A 16582-nucleotide genomic window follows, 5' to 3' on the forward strand; every position below is an offset into this window, starting at 1 on the left:
CTCCATGCAACAGCTGTCAATAAACTGCTTCCTTCCCATTTCCTGTGTGAAAGGGAACTGCAAACGAACGTCTGGCCCGTTATCCTACCCAGCACACAGTTCTGTCGTGTACTGCTCAATACACATCCGACTTGTGTTGTGGATGTTCTGTTTTGTTTATGTTTATCAAACTCCCTATCCAACAGCTTCCCCTTTGCAAAACAGATAACTTCTCTCTACAGTACATCGTACGGTTTAACGCTGAATTTCTTGACCCAACCAACGTCCGCTAAGTTTATCTTAACCTCTGTTCTCAGAGTTGCACTTGGTTGTGACATTCAGGCCATCCAGTGTTCTGACACAGACTGGTTCTGTTTCTACAGACAGGCTTTATTATCCGACCACATCCTTACGTGAGCATATTTCTGGTCATTTTTAAAAGGTCATGGAGATAAGGAGCTGTTCTGCGTCTGGGTGTGGCGCTGCCCGGCAGATAGCTTGACTTACGGAGATCTCCAGGGCATGCGAGAAGCAGAGACTAGGCTGTGTTAGCCTGACGTCTTTAGCCATGTTGCTAACTGGCTTCGACACCCTGTTTGACATGAGAACTTGGTTAGTTTTATCAGGGTTGTGATTACGGGTGAGAGGAATTGGAAGGGCATAATCATGTCGGTGACAATATGGTGGTGTTACATCTCTGCTTCCATGGGTACTAATTGGTCGGTGTAGATTGGGTGATAATTGTACTCTTCACAATGGAGATCCAGAAATGTTGACGTTGTGATTCCTTTTTTTGCGGTGTGACCTCGAGCTACTCTAACCTCCACTCAGTCAGAAAAGGAGTTTGTTTCTCTTATCCTCTCTTTGTCACATCTGTCAACGCTTTGGAGCAATAAAATACCAGCTCGTTTTGGCCGATTGGCATCCAGGGCGTGGGAGCCAGGCTCACGGAATACCCAGGCCAGACTGGCATCCGGCTGGGTGCCATTGTGTCCTGTGATGGGGCGGTCTGGTGGTTCTGAGAACTGTCAACACAGTCCAGGGACTGGAGTGATGGGGGCCAGGCCAAGCTTGTCTTTATCCAGGGGACAGTTGCTGTGTGGCCCCCTGGGTGCTCACGAGGCCTGGCCGGGCCTCAGCGTTCCTGCAGTCCTGCCTGGGAAGGTCCCTCTATGCATCCTAGTTTGAACTTCTCTTGGCTGTGAAGCCCAAGTATTGATGAGTCGCTCACCTTGTTGACCCGATCCAGATAAGTTGATGTGGGGTAGAGGTTAATGTTTACTCCTGACCATCCTTGACCTGGCTGTGAAACCCCCTCATCTTCTCCTATCTTGTTTCGATCGTTGGATCGATCTACCTTTAACCCCCTGTAGATGGCTCTGAACCGCAAGCAAATCCCAATCTGTCGCTGCAGCACATGGTGTTGTTGTGCTGTAGTCAAGGTCGTGATGCTCAACAGATCTGTGTGACAACGCTCGTAAGCATCACCCTAGATGACGACGTGATGGAAGATCTTGCAGGATCTCAGGTGGCTGAGCGGTTAGGGAATCGGGCTAGTAATCAGAAGGTTGCCAGTTCGATTCCTGGCCGTGTCCAATGACGTTGTGTCCTTGGACAAGGCACTTCACCCTACTTGCCTCGGGGGGAATGTCCCTCTATTTACTGTAAGTCGCTCTGGATAAGAGCGTCTGATAAATGACTAAATGTAAATGTATCTCCAGAGGAAAGTCGCCCAATTTGAAATCCAGCTGAATTAGAACGTCTTTTTGATGTAACTTTGGGTCCATCTGGGTCATTATAAATAGCTGTGGAGGAGAGGAGCAGGCAGAGGAGATCTCTCCTGTCTCGGCCCAGTTAACGTCCACTGTTGCAGGAGATACAGGATGTGTGGGAATGCAGACGACCCAGGATTTCAGATGCTCACTGTCACCGACATCATGGTGTACTTTGACAACTGCAAGAAGGTAGTTTTTATTTTTAAGGAATTCGCTTGTTTTTGTCAGACTGGAGGGGTTTCTTTTGTCATGTTCAGGTGTGTAGTCAGTTGTAGGGTTTGTTTGCGGACGGGGGAGGGGGAGGTGGCATGATGTGAGTGGTTTATCAGGTATGCAGTACTTGTCATTCGCTGAATGAAAACACACATATGGTAGTAATGGGTCTGCTACCTGAGGTATTCTGGTCTTAAAGGAAGTGAATGGGTGTGTGCGTGAAGTTGCACGACCGTGAGTCAGCTCCCTCACTTCCTCCAGGAGCTGATTCAATACGAGACACAGCCCTTTGTTTACTTGCATATCTGGCACCAACTGTAAACTCTTCAAACGATGGTGCGCCTTCTGGTTAAATGTATAATAACTGCCATGTAACTACATAGCATTGGCTATAGTACCAACATGCAGTGACACAGGAACTGTTACTTAGGTGTGATTGGTTGGTCTTGGTGTTATTGAGGTGTGATTGGTTGGTCTTGGTGTGATGAGACATGCCCATCCCAATGTTAAGTAGATGAACATGATCTTGTTTCGGTAACGCAACATTCCACTGTCCCTTTGCAGCCTCACCTCACCTCACCTCACCCCCCCCCCCCCGTCCCCCGTCCCCCCCCCGTCCTGGGCCTTCTTGCACTGGTGTGATAACCTGTAACCACTAAGCCATGACGTAGGCAGAGCCTGTGTATCTAGTGTTACTTTGCTATGCAGATACATGGTAGTTGTGATGCATGGTAATGCACACTTATTGAAAAGCCTACCTAAATAGTTTGATCAGTGAAACGGTATTCTGGGTGGATCATGCTCTAGTAGACAGCTCATCTGTATTTCTGAATGTCATGCAGCCTAAGCCTCTGTGTTCCTCATTCTGCAGAGTCACGCTGTGTTCATCTTTACTTGTTTTTCCTGTTCCTTTTAGTTGCATTTTCATTTGTCAAGTCAGGTTCATGAACTCAATCAACGTTCCTCCAGACTGAGTTCCCAGGGCTGTGTGGGCCTGGTTCCACTGTCAGAGCTGAGGGGTGTAGCTGTGTCAGGGCTGAGGGGTGTAGCTGTGTCAGGGCTGAGGGGTGTAGCTGTGTCAGGGCTGAGGGGTGTAGCTGTGTCAGGGCTGAGGGGTGTAGCTGTGTCAGGGCTGAGGGGTGTAGCTGTGTCAGGGCTGAGGGGTGTAGCTGTGTCAGGGCTGAGGGGTGTAGCTGTGACAGGGCTGAGGGTGTAGCTGTGTCAGGGCTGAGGGTGTAGCTGTGACAGGGCTGAGGGGTGTAGCTGTGTCAGGGCTGAGGGGTGTAGCTGTGACAGGGCTGAGGGGTGTAGCTGTGTCAGGGCTGAGGGGTGTAGCTGTGACAGGGCTGAGGGGTGTAGCTGTGACAGGGCTGAGGGGTGTAGCTGTGCAGGGCTGAGGGGTGTAGCTGTGCAGGGCTGAGGGGTGTAGCTGTGACAGGGCTGAGGGGTGTAGCTGTGACAGGGCTGAGGGTGTAGCTGTGACAGGGCTGAGGGGTGTAGCTGTGTCAGGGCTGAGGGGTGTAGCTGTGCAGGGCTGAGGGGTGTAGCTGTAGCTGCATTGTTACCCACACGTCTGCATCCTCCGCTTAACGGCGGGAGATGGAGGACTTATCTAGCTGTTCATCAGCAAGGCAAATTCTTTTACCAGGGACAATGGTTTTGAATCACTTAAAAACAATGACACCATTTCCCCTGCAAGTATTTTCTGCAGTGTGTATGGTCATTTCCAGACTGCCATGACAAGTTGTTACATGACGGATTACACAACTGGGGTAATTCAAGATGATGATGTGTGTGTGTTGAGATAATGTGTATTTATGTTTGTAGGTAGGCATACAGACGAGTACTTTTCATTCTAGTGTTTAGACTCGCCGCGTCAGTGAGGCTAACTGTCTCTAAAGCTGTGAGGGACCGAGGTGTCCACCCTGGGGGAGATCCCCACCTCAGAGCAGAGGTAGAGAGAGAGAGAGAGGTAGAGAGAGAGAGAGGTAGAGAGAGAGAGAGGTAGAGAGAGAGGTAGAGAGAGAGGTAGAGAGAGAGGTAGAGAGAGAGGTAGAGAGAGGTAGAGAGAGGTAGAGAGAGGTAGAGAGAGGTAGAGAGAGGTAGAGAGAGGTAGAGAGAGGTAGAGAGAGGTAGAGAGAGGTAGAGAGAGAGAGAGAGGTAGAGAGAGAGAGAGGTAGAGAGAGAGAGAGGTAGAGAGAGAGGTAGAGAGAGAGGTAGAGAGAGAGGTAGAGAGAGAGGTAGAGAGAGAGGTAGAGAGAGAGGTAGAGAGAGAGGTAGAGAGAGAGGTAGAGAGAGAGGTAGAGAGAGAGGTAGAGAGAGGTAGAGAGAGGTAGAGAGAGGTAGAGAGAGGTAGAGAGAGGTAGAGAGAGGTAGAGAGAGGTAGAGAGAGGTAGAGAGAGGTAGAGAGAGGTAGAGAGAGGTAGAGAGAGAGAGAGAGAGAGAGAGAGGGAGAGGGAGAGGGAGAGGGAGAGGGAGAGGGAGAGGGAGAGGGAGAGGGAGAGGGAGAGGGAGAGGGAGAGATGTAGAGAACATGTCTTGTTGTCTCTTTAAAGCCTGTTTCCTGCTCCCGTCTAAATCAGTCATTCTCTTGGTTTTACTACTCACTGTGTTTAATCATCTGAGCTTTTGAGGTGACGCACACAAGATGATGATGAACAGAGTGACTTTTCTGTGTGTTTTTCTTATATATTGTTGTGAAGGGAGCTGTAGAGGATAAGTGTGACTGAATGATGTTGGAGGAAAACATGCCCCCTGGTGGAGGGTTTGGGCGTCTCCAGGTCTAATTTAGTCAGAAGAGTTTTCAGTGTGGAGGTCATCCCTTGCTCTCTTGACTCTTGTAAGTTACACTCTCCCCCAGAGAGCTGACGGGACACAAACATGGCCGCCTGACGAGGAAAAAGCATGTCACGTAACGGTTCAGATTCTCATTATTTGTACTTGGCCCTGACACAGCAGTGGAGCTCATTTCTCAGGCACTTGCGTGTCACAATTACTCACATAAAAACTAACAGGTAAAAGGAACTAGGTACAAGAGGCAATGTTAAACTGAGTAATGGATAACTAAGGAATGTTTATCTGAGTAATATTTTACTGAGGTAAAAAAACGACACCCGGTCCTCACCGTGTCTCTTCACTCCATCCAGGCACTGCCTGTGGTTTACAGAACCTTTCATTCCTTTACCAGACGCCTTTATCTAAAGCGGAGGAGTTCATCAGAAAGGGCTTTCCTAGAAGTGTCTGTCTTGGCAGGAAGACAGGGACTTCTCTGGAACATGCAGAAGCCCAACAGCCTGGTCCTGTTCAGACCATCTGTGTTGACATCCAGGTCCATACAAACACTCGTACAGTATGACAGTGAGCCCAGTTCGTATTGCAGTAGGCGGGGTCAGAGAAGTTCACTGTAACATCAAAACATCGCATTCCGTACCCTCAGCTACTAAAATAAGGCTTACAAGCAGCGTCACAAAGGTATTTACAGATGTCAACACATGAGATCCAACTGGCATCTCTCAGAGACCCTATACACTAAACATGACACCAAACAGCCACGTTGATCTGCCCACTAGCGAATGAATAATTCCAAAACTCCCCTATTCGTAACCACGTTGATGAAAGCATGTGGTTTATGTGCTAATAGCTTCTCAGTTGTTGCGATGGATTTAAAGGTATCACAAGTTCCAAAGAACTTCTCTCGTTCAGTTCAGTCTTTCTGTCCTGTCAATACGCAGATCCCCTCCATGCGTACTGAACATGTCTATGAATATCACTGGTCAGGAAAAGGAAATGCCTGTGTTTGTGTTCAGGGTCTGACTGTGTTTAACCGACCTAAAGTATACAGGGTGAAACACTGCTAGAAAACAGCCCAATTACAGTTATCAGAAGTTTGGATCAGTGTTTCAGGCTGAATATGACCTAAACAGGAAACATGTCCTGTACCAGATTACTCAGACCACCTCAGGATACTAAAAAGAAGGAAAGCACACTGTGGAATCGAGTTCTTCGCTGCAGCGGGACTGGAGTTCAAAGGTCAAGTTGTTGGATTCTTAAACGTGTCTGGATTGTGTTACCAACAGACAGGCCTCTGTCTCTGACCAGATCCCCATTCTCAAATGCTGCATGGAGTTTGAATGTGAAGACCAGGAGGGTTTGGGAGGCATGGGAATAAGCAGGGGACAGTCCCTGGTGTCGGAGCTCTGAGTGTGTCCTGTGTGTTCGTTGTGTGGGTCTTCCTGTGGCCCAGGCACCAGCGTGACGCTGAGGAAACGCAGTGAGGAGGGGCATGCAGCACTCGCTGGCTCTCCTGCTCTGGTGCCCCCGCCCAGAGCCAGCCAGTCCCCAACCACATTCTGACAGCCTCTGGGGCAGGAAGGAAGTGCTTACACACACTCTCACACACACACACACACACACTCTCTCACATACACACACGATCTCAGACACGCACACACTCTTGCTCTCACTCTCTCTTGCACTCACTCACACAGACACACATTCTCACACAGTCTCGTTCTCTCGCACACAGACTCACTCACACACTCTCTGAGAGAGATCCTTTTAAGGAAAAGGCCCAACTCCTGCCTGAGACAGCCTCACATAAATACACATGAAAGCACAGCCTATCCCACGACTGGGCCAACACAGAAATGCACAAACAGAAATACTCATATGTAAAAATATATATTTTACTTGTTCCGCCTTTGTTTCAGATTTACCTCTGGGAGTGTATGACTACAGAATTTACAGTACCACAGTCTTGATTATTTTAGATCCAAGACCAAAGTAGCACTGACTCAGTCAAGCCTTTTACATGACAACCCATGTACTACACTAGAGTATTTCTGCTTGAAATCCTTCAGTTTGTCTAGGTGGGGAGGTTTTGGTAAAGTGCTCAGCAGTGCAACAGGATTCCAGAAGCAGGATTCTAGAAGCAGGAAGTCTGGTTCCATGACCATCTGTACTTTTACTGATGTGATGACCTCATACTGTACTTAACAATCGCTCTCTTCTCCTCCTCTTCCTCTACTGTTTCTCTGTCGTCTCCCTCTCTCCCCCCCCCCCCCCCCAGGCTGAGGCCAGGCTGGCGGCTAAGCGGGCAGCCCGAGCAGAAGCCAGAGAGATCCGGATGAAGGAGCTGGAGAGACAGCAGAAAGAGGTACGGTCAGCCGGTCACGTTCAGCAGCATCACCTCCCTCACACCTCTCTGCATCTCAGCCAGCCTGTGTGACATCACAGTGTCCTGAGGATTTACATACAGCTTTCTATGGTTCCACAAAGACAAACACGAGAGTTACTGAATACGCAGTACTGACCGCACCTGGGCGCGACACTCAAGCGCTGTCTGAATAAGACTACATCCACTGTGACCCTTGTCACATGATAAGGGTCTAGGTCGGGGAGCCCCTAGTCGCATGACAGCTCTGGGGTTGGTCATAGGAGGCACAGGCGTTTCCTGTGTGAACGGTGAGTGTTCTTCTCATCTGACGCCAGGGCGGGGTCAGGTGGCAGGTGTAAACTGCGAGCTGTAATCTCCATGACGCTCCACTGCAGCACTGTAGAGGCCACAGCTGGGGAACTAGACCCTGCAATTGAGACCGTTACTGTCATTTACCATGCACATTAACAGGGATGAAATTAGCCACCAGAATTTAGGGGATCTAAGGTTTGCCCTGGTGAACCACACTCCTGTTGAACCCAGCAGGAGAAGAATGTCAACAACAAGGATCTTCATGGTTATGTGAGCTTCTTTACAGCCAATGGGACTCTTAGTCTTCTCTTCCTCAGGACCGGCGCTGGTATTTACACTGCGACTTAACTGATCTAAAGTTATTAACCCTGCTCTGCACAGCTCCTCTACTTTGTCCCGTGGGTCCAACCCCTCCAGTCACCCATCCCCAGTAAGCTGTCTCACAACTTCATCACATTTCCAATGTTGACAGCCCAAGTCAGACAGGAATTAAAAAACGTGTGATCATTGCTTATTCTCGAAGCACAACAAGAAACTTGAAACCTTTCATAGATGGTTTACATGGTGTCCGCCTCTCACCGGGGTGTGTAAGGAGAGAGCTTTTGTTTTGTCTGGGCACCAGGCCGGATGAGCGGCAGGGTCGGCCCCCCGCTGGGAGGGCAAGTACTTACTTTGTTTCCAAGGATCTGGCAGCCGACTAGCAGATCCTGTCAGGGACTTAGTCATTACTGTGTCAAGCAGGCTTCGGAAGGATTCCAGCGCATCTGTCAAAACTGATAAACGTACTCGTCACAGAGGAATTATTATCTGTATGTTTTTTCAGGTTGTGATTTGACCAGAAGTTCTTGAATTATTATATTAAAAAAATAATAGATCCTGTCCTTGAACTTTTGTGACATTGCTGCAGAATATCCCTCGGGTATCCCTTTCAGATCACTTATTTTGTTGGCACTTTCTATCCCATCATATTGAATAGATGTTCAACGGGCAAGGTCAGGCCTTTTGGCCATATCAAGTTTAGCAAGTTGTGCTAAGGATGACAGTTCAGATTTTGTGTACTGTTTGATTGTTCAGTTTGGCGGTCAGTGGTGTGTGTTTGTGCTTCTCTGGTTCAACACCTCTGATCTCTACCTGAGCGAGCCCCACATTTCTTGGCTCTCTATTCTTAGCCGTCAGTAATCTCAGAGGAGGCCTCACAGAGTCACACTCACTGCTTTAAGAAACCGATTCAAATCACGGGATAAATAATGTTCCCTGTGGCGCAGTGTAACTGCCTAACAATCTTAACTCCAACGAACTCTACAGTCGGTGATATTTAACATCCATCCATGTAGTTGAACAAAGCGGATACGTTCATAAACAAACTCGGTCACTTTCTTGGCCAGACTCATGGACACAAACACACACTGCCCTGTCATACTCACCAGATTAACAGTCAATGCTACGCCCAGTCTGGTCAGGAGGTGTGTGTGTGTGTGTGTGTCTTTAAACCTTTAACCAAAGTAGCTCCAAAGTAGCTTAGTTGGGCTCCTTTCTGAAGCCAGAGGTGGACTAGTCGCAGCTCAACACCGCTCTGATGACGGCAGGAACACACGAGGGACGGCTCCTCTACCAGGATCTCTTCTAGACACGGCTCCTCTACCAGGACCTCTTCTAGACACGGCTCCTCTACCAGGACCTCTTCTAGACACGGCTCCTCTACCAGGACCTCTTCTAGACACGGCTCCTCTACCAGGACCTCTTCTAGACACGGCTCCTCTACCAGGACCTCTTCTAGACACGGCTCCTCTACCAGGACCTCTTCTAGACACGGCTCCTCTACCAGGACCTCTTCTAGACACGGCTCCTCTACCAGGACCTCTTCTAGACACAGCTCCTCTACCAGGACCTCTTCTAGACACGGCTCCTCTACCAGGACCTCTTCTAGACACGGCTCCTCTACCAGGACCTCTTCTAAACACGGCTCCTCTACCAGGACCTCTTCTAGACACGGCTCCTCTACCAGGACCTCTTCTAGACACGGCTCCTCTACCAGGACTTCTTCTAGACACGGCTCCTCTACCAGGACCTCTTCTAGACACGGCTCCTCTACCAGGACCTCTTCTAGACACGGCTCCTCTACCAGGACCTCTTCTAGACACGGCCTCTCATGCTCAGGGGGAGGAAACAGAGCCACAGTTTCGGGCATGTGTGTGGATCAGGCCTGCTTCCTCCGCAGGGAGGCGGCCTGAGCCCCGGATGTTCTCCTGCCGTGATCCAGTCTCCACGGCCGGCCGGCGGGCCCAGGGCCGTAAGGGTCACCCGGGGCAGGGCCTCTGAGGTCGGCGGCAGGGCCGGGCGGAGGCTGGCAGGCAGGGGGGTAAGGGCTGCTCTCTGGGGGCGCCCTGCGACCCCCCCGAGGAAAAAGGTGGGTCCAGAGAGGGAGACGGGTCAAATGCATGGTCGTTTTAAGGAGATGTGTTGGGGAGTTTTTCATGCTTTATTGGACAGTTTTGCAAGTTTAGTGTGAAAGGAAAAGTAGGGAGGGAGAGGGGGAAAACGAGTAGCAAAGAGCCGAGGCCTGAGTCCAACCCAGACCACTGGGGTGATGCTTTGTAACTGAATTTAGACTGAATGTGTCTCATATCTATGACTGTTGCTTAGCAACTTGTTGCGCAAGCAACTTGGTTTCCAGTCAACTCACCAACTAAGTGCACAATATGATGGCCAGTTTCCTTGTGTATATGGGCCTTTGGAAACTCTTTACAGCAACGTTGCATGAACTGTCATGTAAGTACATAGCAATACCCACACAGTTGCATCTTCATCATACATTGGAACTGTGGTGTAGTTGCTTTCATTGCAGGTTAGTTTATCTTTCCCAGGGGTAAGAGGATGGTAACATTGATCTTGTTTTGGTAACATCAAGAGCGTCTGCTAAATGACTAAAACTTAATACCATTTGATCCCATAACAATGTTTATGTTTTTACATAAGACTTACATGGTAGTTAATTTAACCTTAATGTGAAGTGTTGCCGAAAGTGTTTCTGTGAGAGACGACTACAGGAACTACTTATGGTTGTCTGCTCCGAGCTTCTCCCTCTTAACTTCCTTAACAGTCACGAGAGGAAGGTATTAACTGTTCTTTTATTGAAACTATTACGTATAGCGCAGGGGTCAGACCTAAGTCAGCCCAGCTGGACAAGTTTCCAGTAGCTGGATTGTTTCATAAGGCCTTAAATAGGCCTCACCTCCAAAGACGAGGCAGACATCATGTTTAATCATGACGTGTAGCGAGCTGAAGAGCGCCTGGGGATACATGCCTAAATGCAAGTTTGACTTCCAGTGAAACTACCGGCAGACATTGTCCAGCGCTAAACATAACTAAGGACCGGTGGTTTTTGCTGCGGGTGGAGATTTCCTAGTCTTGTGCTCGACCTCTCCTCTCAGCCTGGACCTGTGAGTTAACACCACTGAGCTGATGAGGTCAGGAGGTGGTGATGTCGTAGTGATGACAGCACTGCCGTACGATAAAGTAAGACTAACTGTGGACAGAGGGGTCAGTTTAACCCCCCAGCGCTAGACTGCAGTAGAGAGACGCACAGAGAGACCGTTAAATCTGGATTAGCAGCTGAGCTGGGCCCTGGACTGGGAGGGAGGGAGAGCTCTGTCCTTTAAAACCAGACTAACCTGGATCTCCCTGGCAGTCACACTGCAGGAGCATGTAGCCGTGCTCGGGACAGCAGGGGTGTAGTGTTGCAGGTGATTGTTTTGATGCTGTTTGTGTCGTTGTTGTTGGACCTGCTCTTTGACGGCCCTTGATCCGGTCCTTACTTTAAGCAACGCAGGGTCACGCATTTTTAGCTAAAGGGGTGCAAACATTGAAGAGGCATTCATTAGATGGGTGAGTGTGTTAAGATAAACACATCTGCAGGTGTGCGTGTGTGTGGGTGTGGGTGTGGGTGTGTGTATGGATGGATGGTCGTTTTTTTCACGTTTTTTTATCTATTTGTTTACAGTCTTTTGTTGAGGTTCAGTTGATGTCTGTGATTGCTTTGGATAAAGACATTGGGTCGCTGATATTTAATCAAAGTTTTGTGACTGAAAGAAGTTTCACAAGTCTGTTATTGCAGAAATCATGGTTGTAGGAATAGTTGCGGTTGAATTGGTGTTTCAACAATATTATATTGACCTGCTCTACTCCTGCTATATCTACTGTACTCTACTATACTCTGATCTACTCTATTCCTGCTCTACTTGACTCTACACTGACACCAGACTCAAGGAGCCGGCACATGCAGTCACATGCTCCGTCCCCCAGCCCCCTGAGTGAACCCTGGGGAGGGTCTGGGTGGGCTGCTGGGGCCCTGAGACACTCTGCTGCACCATGAGGCACATTCCACCCTGCTGCCCTGTACCTGTCCTCAGCAACATGCATCTGCCCCGCTCTGCTGGACTCTATGCTCTGCTCTACTCTACTCTGCTGGACTCTGCTCTGCTCTACTTTGCTCTACTCTGCTGGACTCTGCTCTGCTCTACTCTGCTGGACTCTACTCTGCTCTACTGGACTCTATGCTCTGCTCTACTCTGCTCTACTCTGCTCTACTCTGTTGGACTCTACTCTGCTCTATTCTGCTCTTCCATGCTTGTTTAAGATTCAGTTCTTCTTGTCATTCATTTTTTTCTCCTCTTTTTATTGAACTGTGTTTTTCCCTGGTTGATGTGTGGATCTCTTCTCCTGCCTCCTCCATGCTGTCTGTGCCGTGGGTGTGTAGATCTTTCAGGTTCAGAAGGTAGGCCTCCTCTCTCTCCCCCACATTCATTCAGACCGTCATTACAAACACTGCTGCATCAGCACAGGCTAAATGAGACCTTTTTTACGCATGCAGTGTGTTGATGTGACTGACATGAGGGGCTGGGGACAGGATACTGTTGAGTCATAAATATACAGACCGACAGAGAGAGAGAGGTAGAGTGTCTGTGTGTGTGGTGAAAACCCTCTTCTTCATTTCCGTTAGTTCTTTTCCTTGCCTCACCCCTTTCCTTCCTCCTCATCCCTGCCTCCCTCAGAAATATTACGGCCTGGACACCAAGGTGGACAGTAAAGCAGACGCCAAATGGGGAGATATCGAACAGTGGATGGTACAGTCGCCTGGAGTGAAGTGATGGTTGAATGCTGAGTGTCTCATCACACTAACAACGTGTTTGCACTGCATGCTGTACTAACCGTTGGTTTAAGATTTGAATGCTAAAGACTGAATCACTTTTACGCTAGTTTATCATCTGACTTTCAGTGTTGGGAGAGAAGTGAACTCCCTGTGTAGCTCAGACGTCTGTGTTGGTGTTAGATGGTCAGATTTTCTATCTTTCTAAATCGAAAGTATTTTGCTCAGCCTGTATTTGAAAGGAATGGCATCCAGTAACCTTTTGAATAGCGGGTAATTTAGGATAATCTCAGATAAAAGGCTTTTATGAAAAGAAAAGCTGCTTTATCTTTTTCAGATCAGTTAGACCTAATTCATCTAATGTTGAAAATAATCCATAATATTGTTTCGAACGTTTATGTGGCTGTTTGAATCTGCACAGCCATCTGTCTCTGCTGTGAGACTGCATGAGCTTCATTTTGCCAAACTGCTTAATTCTGATTATTTCTGACTATTTTTGTGTATTATAGTTTAGATTCCAGTAGACAGAGGACATTCAGGAGGATCGCTTATTTTTCATTTTATTTTAATATATCCTAAACAGAACACAACACAAGATTATTTCCCATAAACTGGTCACACTATCAGACACACGTAAACGTGCAAAAAAGGACATTGTGAACTTGATTTGAGATCCGAACATAATGTCCATTCCCTCCTGTGGCCGTGCTGCAGTGCAGGGTAGGACCCAGTGCTCAGAGCCCCTGCTAAGGGTGTGTGTGACCATGTCCACTGCCTCAGTGGTTCGCAGACAGCAGCACCACAACAGTGGTCACAGAGACTGGTTTGATGGGTTTAACTGCTCGCTTGGCTGAATGAGGGATTGATGCTGGGGGCACCTGGACTTTACTGGAGGGTCACTCCAGGATGTTCCAGTTTACTGTCTCTCTGACACTCAGTTCAGTTGGTGTGTGTGTGTGTTGGAGTGTGTGTGTGTGTGTGTGTTGGAGTGTGTGTGTGTTGGAGTGTGTGTGTGTTGGAGTGTGTGTGTGTGTTGGAGTGTGTGTGTGTGTGTGCTTGAGCTTGAAGACCTTTCTGACATGTCTGTTGTTATATCTACTAAACCTGAGTTTCACCCCGTCCTCTTGACTGTGTGGTTGTTGAACTGTTGAGATCCCGTCTTCATGTCCTTCTCCTTCATCCAGGAGGACAGTGAGAGGTATTCACGGCCCTCACGGAAACATGCCTCGGTGTGTATCCATCCATCCATCCGTCTCTCTCTCCCTCTGTCTACCTCTCTCTCTCCCTCTATCTCTCTCTCTCTCCCCCTCAACTCTCTATTTTACTCTCTCCCTCTGTCTCTCTATCGCTCTCTCACTCCCCTCTCCAGTTGACCTCACTCTCTCCTCCCCTTCACCCTCCATGTTACCATGGTACTGAGTCAGCAGAACTTTGTGCTTCAGACAACAATCCACTCGATTCATTGGGAGAACATTTTATTCTGTTTACAATCTTGGCTAGATACGTTGCATAATTATGGTGGAATGTCAGAACAAATAAAGGTACTATTCGTATAGTTCTACATTGTCTTCTAGAACCAGAATTCATTGTCCCAGGACAGTAACAAATGGCACACATTTCTTGACTAACTGATGGGTAAATATCCTGGCATAAGAGACGAGGAATTGTACTGATTTTCTGTATTTATTTTATTATTGATTTTCAGTGATGCATGTAAACAGTTTGTTTTCTGCTTTTTCACAAGGAGACGATTTACTAGGTTGCGATACAATTCGGCTGAAATGTTAAAAGCGGCAATTAATTTGTTTTCTTTCCCTCCCTCTCTCCTGTCAAAGATCTCCGACGATGATGAACGCATGTCTGTGGGCAGCAGAAGCAGTGTGAGGGTCAGTACCCCTAACCCTAACCTCTCCAACTCTCCTCTAGAACTCTCAGACTCTAGAACTCTCAAACTCTAGAACTTTCCTGCTCCTCTAGAACTCTCAAACTCTAGAACTCTCCTGCTCCTCTAGAACTCTCAAACTCTAGAACTCTCCTGCTCCTCTAGAACTCTCAAACTCTAGAACTAAGCTTCCACCCCACTGTAACACATGAGAACAGTTTGCCCATGCTGTAGCAAGCTTCTAAAGTGATGGTTGTGGGGTTCCTGCCTGGTGACAATGCTGTCCTGTGTTTGTACAGTCGGACCTAGACACTCTGGGCACCTACGCTGCAGGGGTAAGGCTCCATGGCTACATGTACCTGTTGTGTACCATGCACAACCCAACTGCATGGGAACCTGTTTGTGAGTGGATAGCAAAGTCACTAACATTTTGGTGTGATTAAGAGCTGAACAGAGACCAGAAGCTTTGAGGCTGTCAGTCAGCAGCCTGTCTTTTAATCTAATTTTATGTCAAATTGTTTGCCAGATAAAACTATCCTGCACCTTCCCTTGACTCACATCTACTTGCTTTGTACTTTTCTTGTGTTTAAATGCAAAATCTGTCAAATAGGCAGTATGTGAGGGAGCTTAGCATCTTCCTGGGTGTGACCAGGTTTCCTCCCTCAGAGCAGAACTAGGGTTGTTTATGTGGGTACCTTGTGCTGATGTGGTAGATGGATGGACTGTTCTTGACTTGACTTGACTTGCCTGGCTAACATAAGTGCCAACCATCTAGTGCCAAAGCAAACACAAGCTCAGCTCTTTATAGTCGTCTCCTGTGATTTTAAGCTTAAAGAAATGTTGTCTGTTCAAATAGAAAGCAGAAATTACTGTGATTTGTAATCACTGGAAAATAGTGGCACGTGAAGGGAACGATTAAGGTTTGACGCAAACCGTCCAGCCAGCCCATAATTGGGAGAGCCTTCGGTTTACAACTGAAAAAGGATCGTTCTGAGGTAGTAGTTGTTGTTCTGCACGTACAGTTTGTCCTGACCAGAGAGTGTTGTGTGGTGAATGTCTGACTGTGCGTGTGCTAACCAGGTCAGTAACAGGTGTGTGTGTGTATTGTACTTAGTGTTATCTTTAACATGCTAACAGGCATAGGGGCAAGAGGGGGCTGTAGGTACAGCTGCTAGCTGCATGTGGTTTGGATCACCCACCAATCTCTCTGGTGAAGACTGGCAAACATCTTTATTCTGCTGTCCTCCAACCTTCTCCACCTCCCCTCCTCCACGTCCCCTCCTCCTCCTGTCCTCCCCTCTTCTCCTCCTCCCCTCTTCCTCTCCTCCTCCTCCTGTCCTCCCTCTCCTCCCCTCCTCCCTCCTCCTCCTGTCCTCTCCTCCTCCCCTATTCTCCTCCTCCCTCCTCCTCCTGTCCTCCCCTCTTCTCCCCCTGCTCCCTCCTCCTCCTGTCCTCTCCTCCTCCTCTCTTCTCCCCGTCCTCCCTCCTCCTCCTTCTAGGGTTCCTCCTCGTATTCTCAGAAGAAGTCAAAGAAGAAGAAGAAACACAAACACAAAGACAAAGATGTATGTAAACAGAGGAAGGGATGTTTCAAAGTGCGCTCTCACAGAACCCCCGCCCCCCCACACCCACACAACACTACCTTTCACTGATTCGTGCTTGTTCTCTGACCCTCACAGAGCAACGGCTATGACGATGGTTACAGTGCCGTATCCAGCAGGGTCAGTAGTGTGTCTGCTGTGTGGACGTGCTCTGTCTCGCAGCGTGTCCTTGCTGTATGGAGTCTCACATGGTCGTTATTTTCAGTGCGGGTCTCGCCTGCATCTGCAGATCAGTTTGGATGGTGTGACGTAGTGGAGATGCATATCTGTTCATCCCTGTCCTCATCATCGCTCCTCATCCTCTCCTCATCCTCTGGCCTCCTCTCTCCTCATCATCTCTCCTCATCCTCGCTCCTCATCCTCTCTCTCCTCATCCTCTGGCCTCCTCTCTCCTCATCATCTCTCCTCATCCTCGCTCCTCATCCTCTCCTCATCCTCTCTCTCCTCATCCTCTGGCCTCCTCTCTCCTCATCATCTCTCCTCATCCTCGCTCCTCATCCTCTCCTCATCCTCTCTCTC

General features: G+C 48.5%; 1 protein-coding gene across 3 annotated transcripts in view; it reads left to right on the plus strand.

Moving 5' to 3' along the window:
• The window catches only part of lrrfip1a (leucine rich repeat (in FLII) interacting protein 1a), a 36293-nt gene that overhangs the window by 5928 nt on the left and 13783 nt on the right, over nt 1-16582 (plus strand). For 2 of the 3 annotated variants that reach the window (XM_067229396.1, XM_067229397.1), the window contains exons 2-9: nt 7036-7122; nt 12191-12208; nt 12486-12557; nt 13765-13809; nt 14416-14466; nt 14762-14797; nt 15962-16027; nt 16142-16183. In XM_067229396.1, coding sequence (XP_067085497.1) covers nt 7036-7122; nt 12191-12208; nt 12486-12557; nt 13765-13809; nt 14416-14466; nt 14762-14797; nt 15962-16027; nt 16142-16183 — 417 coding nt within the window. The remainder of the gene's footprint in view (nt 1-7035; nt 7123-12190; nt 12209-12485; nt 12558-13764; nt 13810-14415; nt 14467-14761; nt 14798-15961; nt 16028-16141; nt 16184-16582) is intronic. The other variant, XM_067229395.1, reaches the window with a different exon arrangement.

The sequence above is a fragment of the Osmerus mordax genome, chromosome 2, assembly GCF_038355195.1.
Source record: "Osmerus mordax isolate fOsmMor3 chromosome 2, fOsmMor3.pri, whole genome shotgun sequence".
Lineage (NCBI taxonomy): Eukaryota > Metazoa > Chordata > Actinopteri > Osmeriformes > Osmeridae > Osmerus > Osmerus mordax.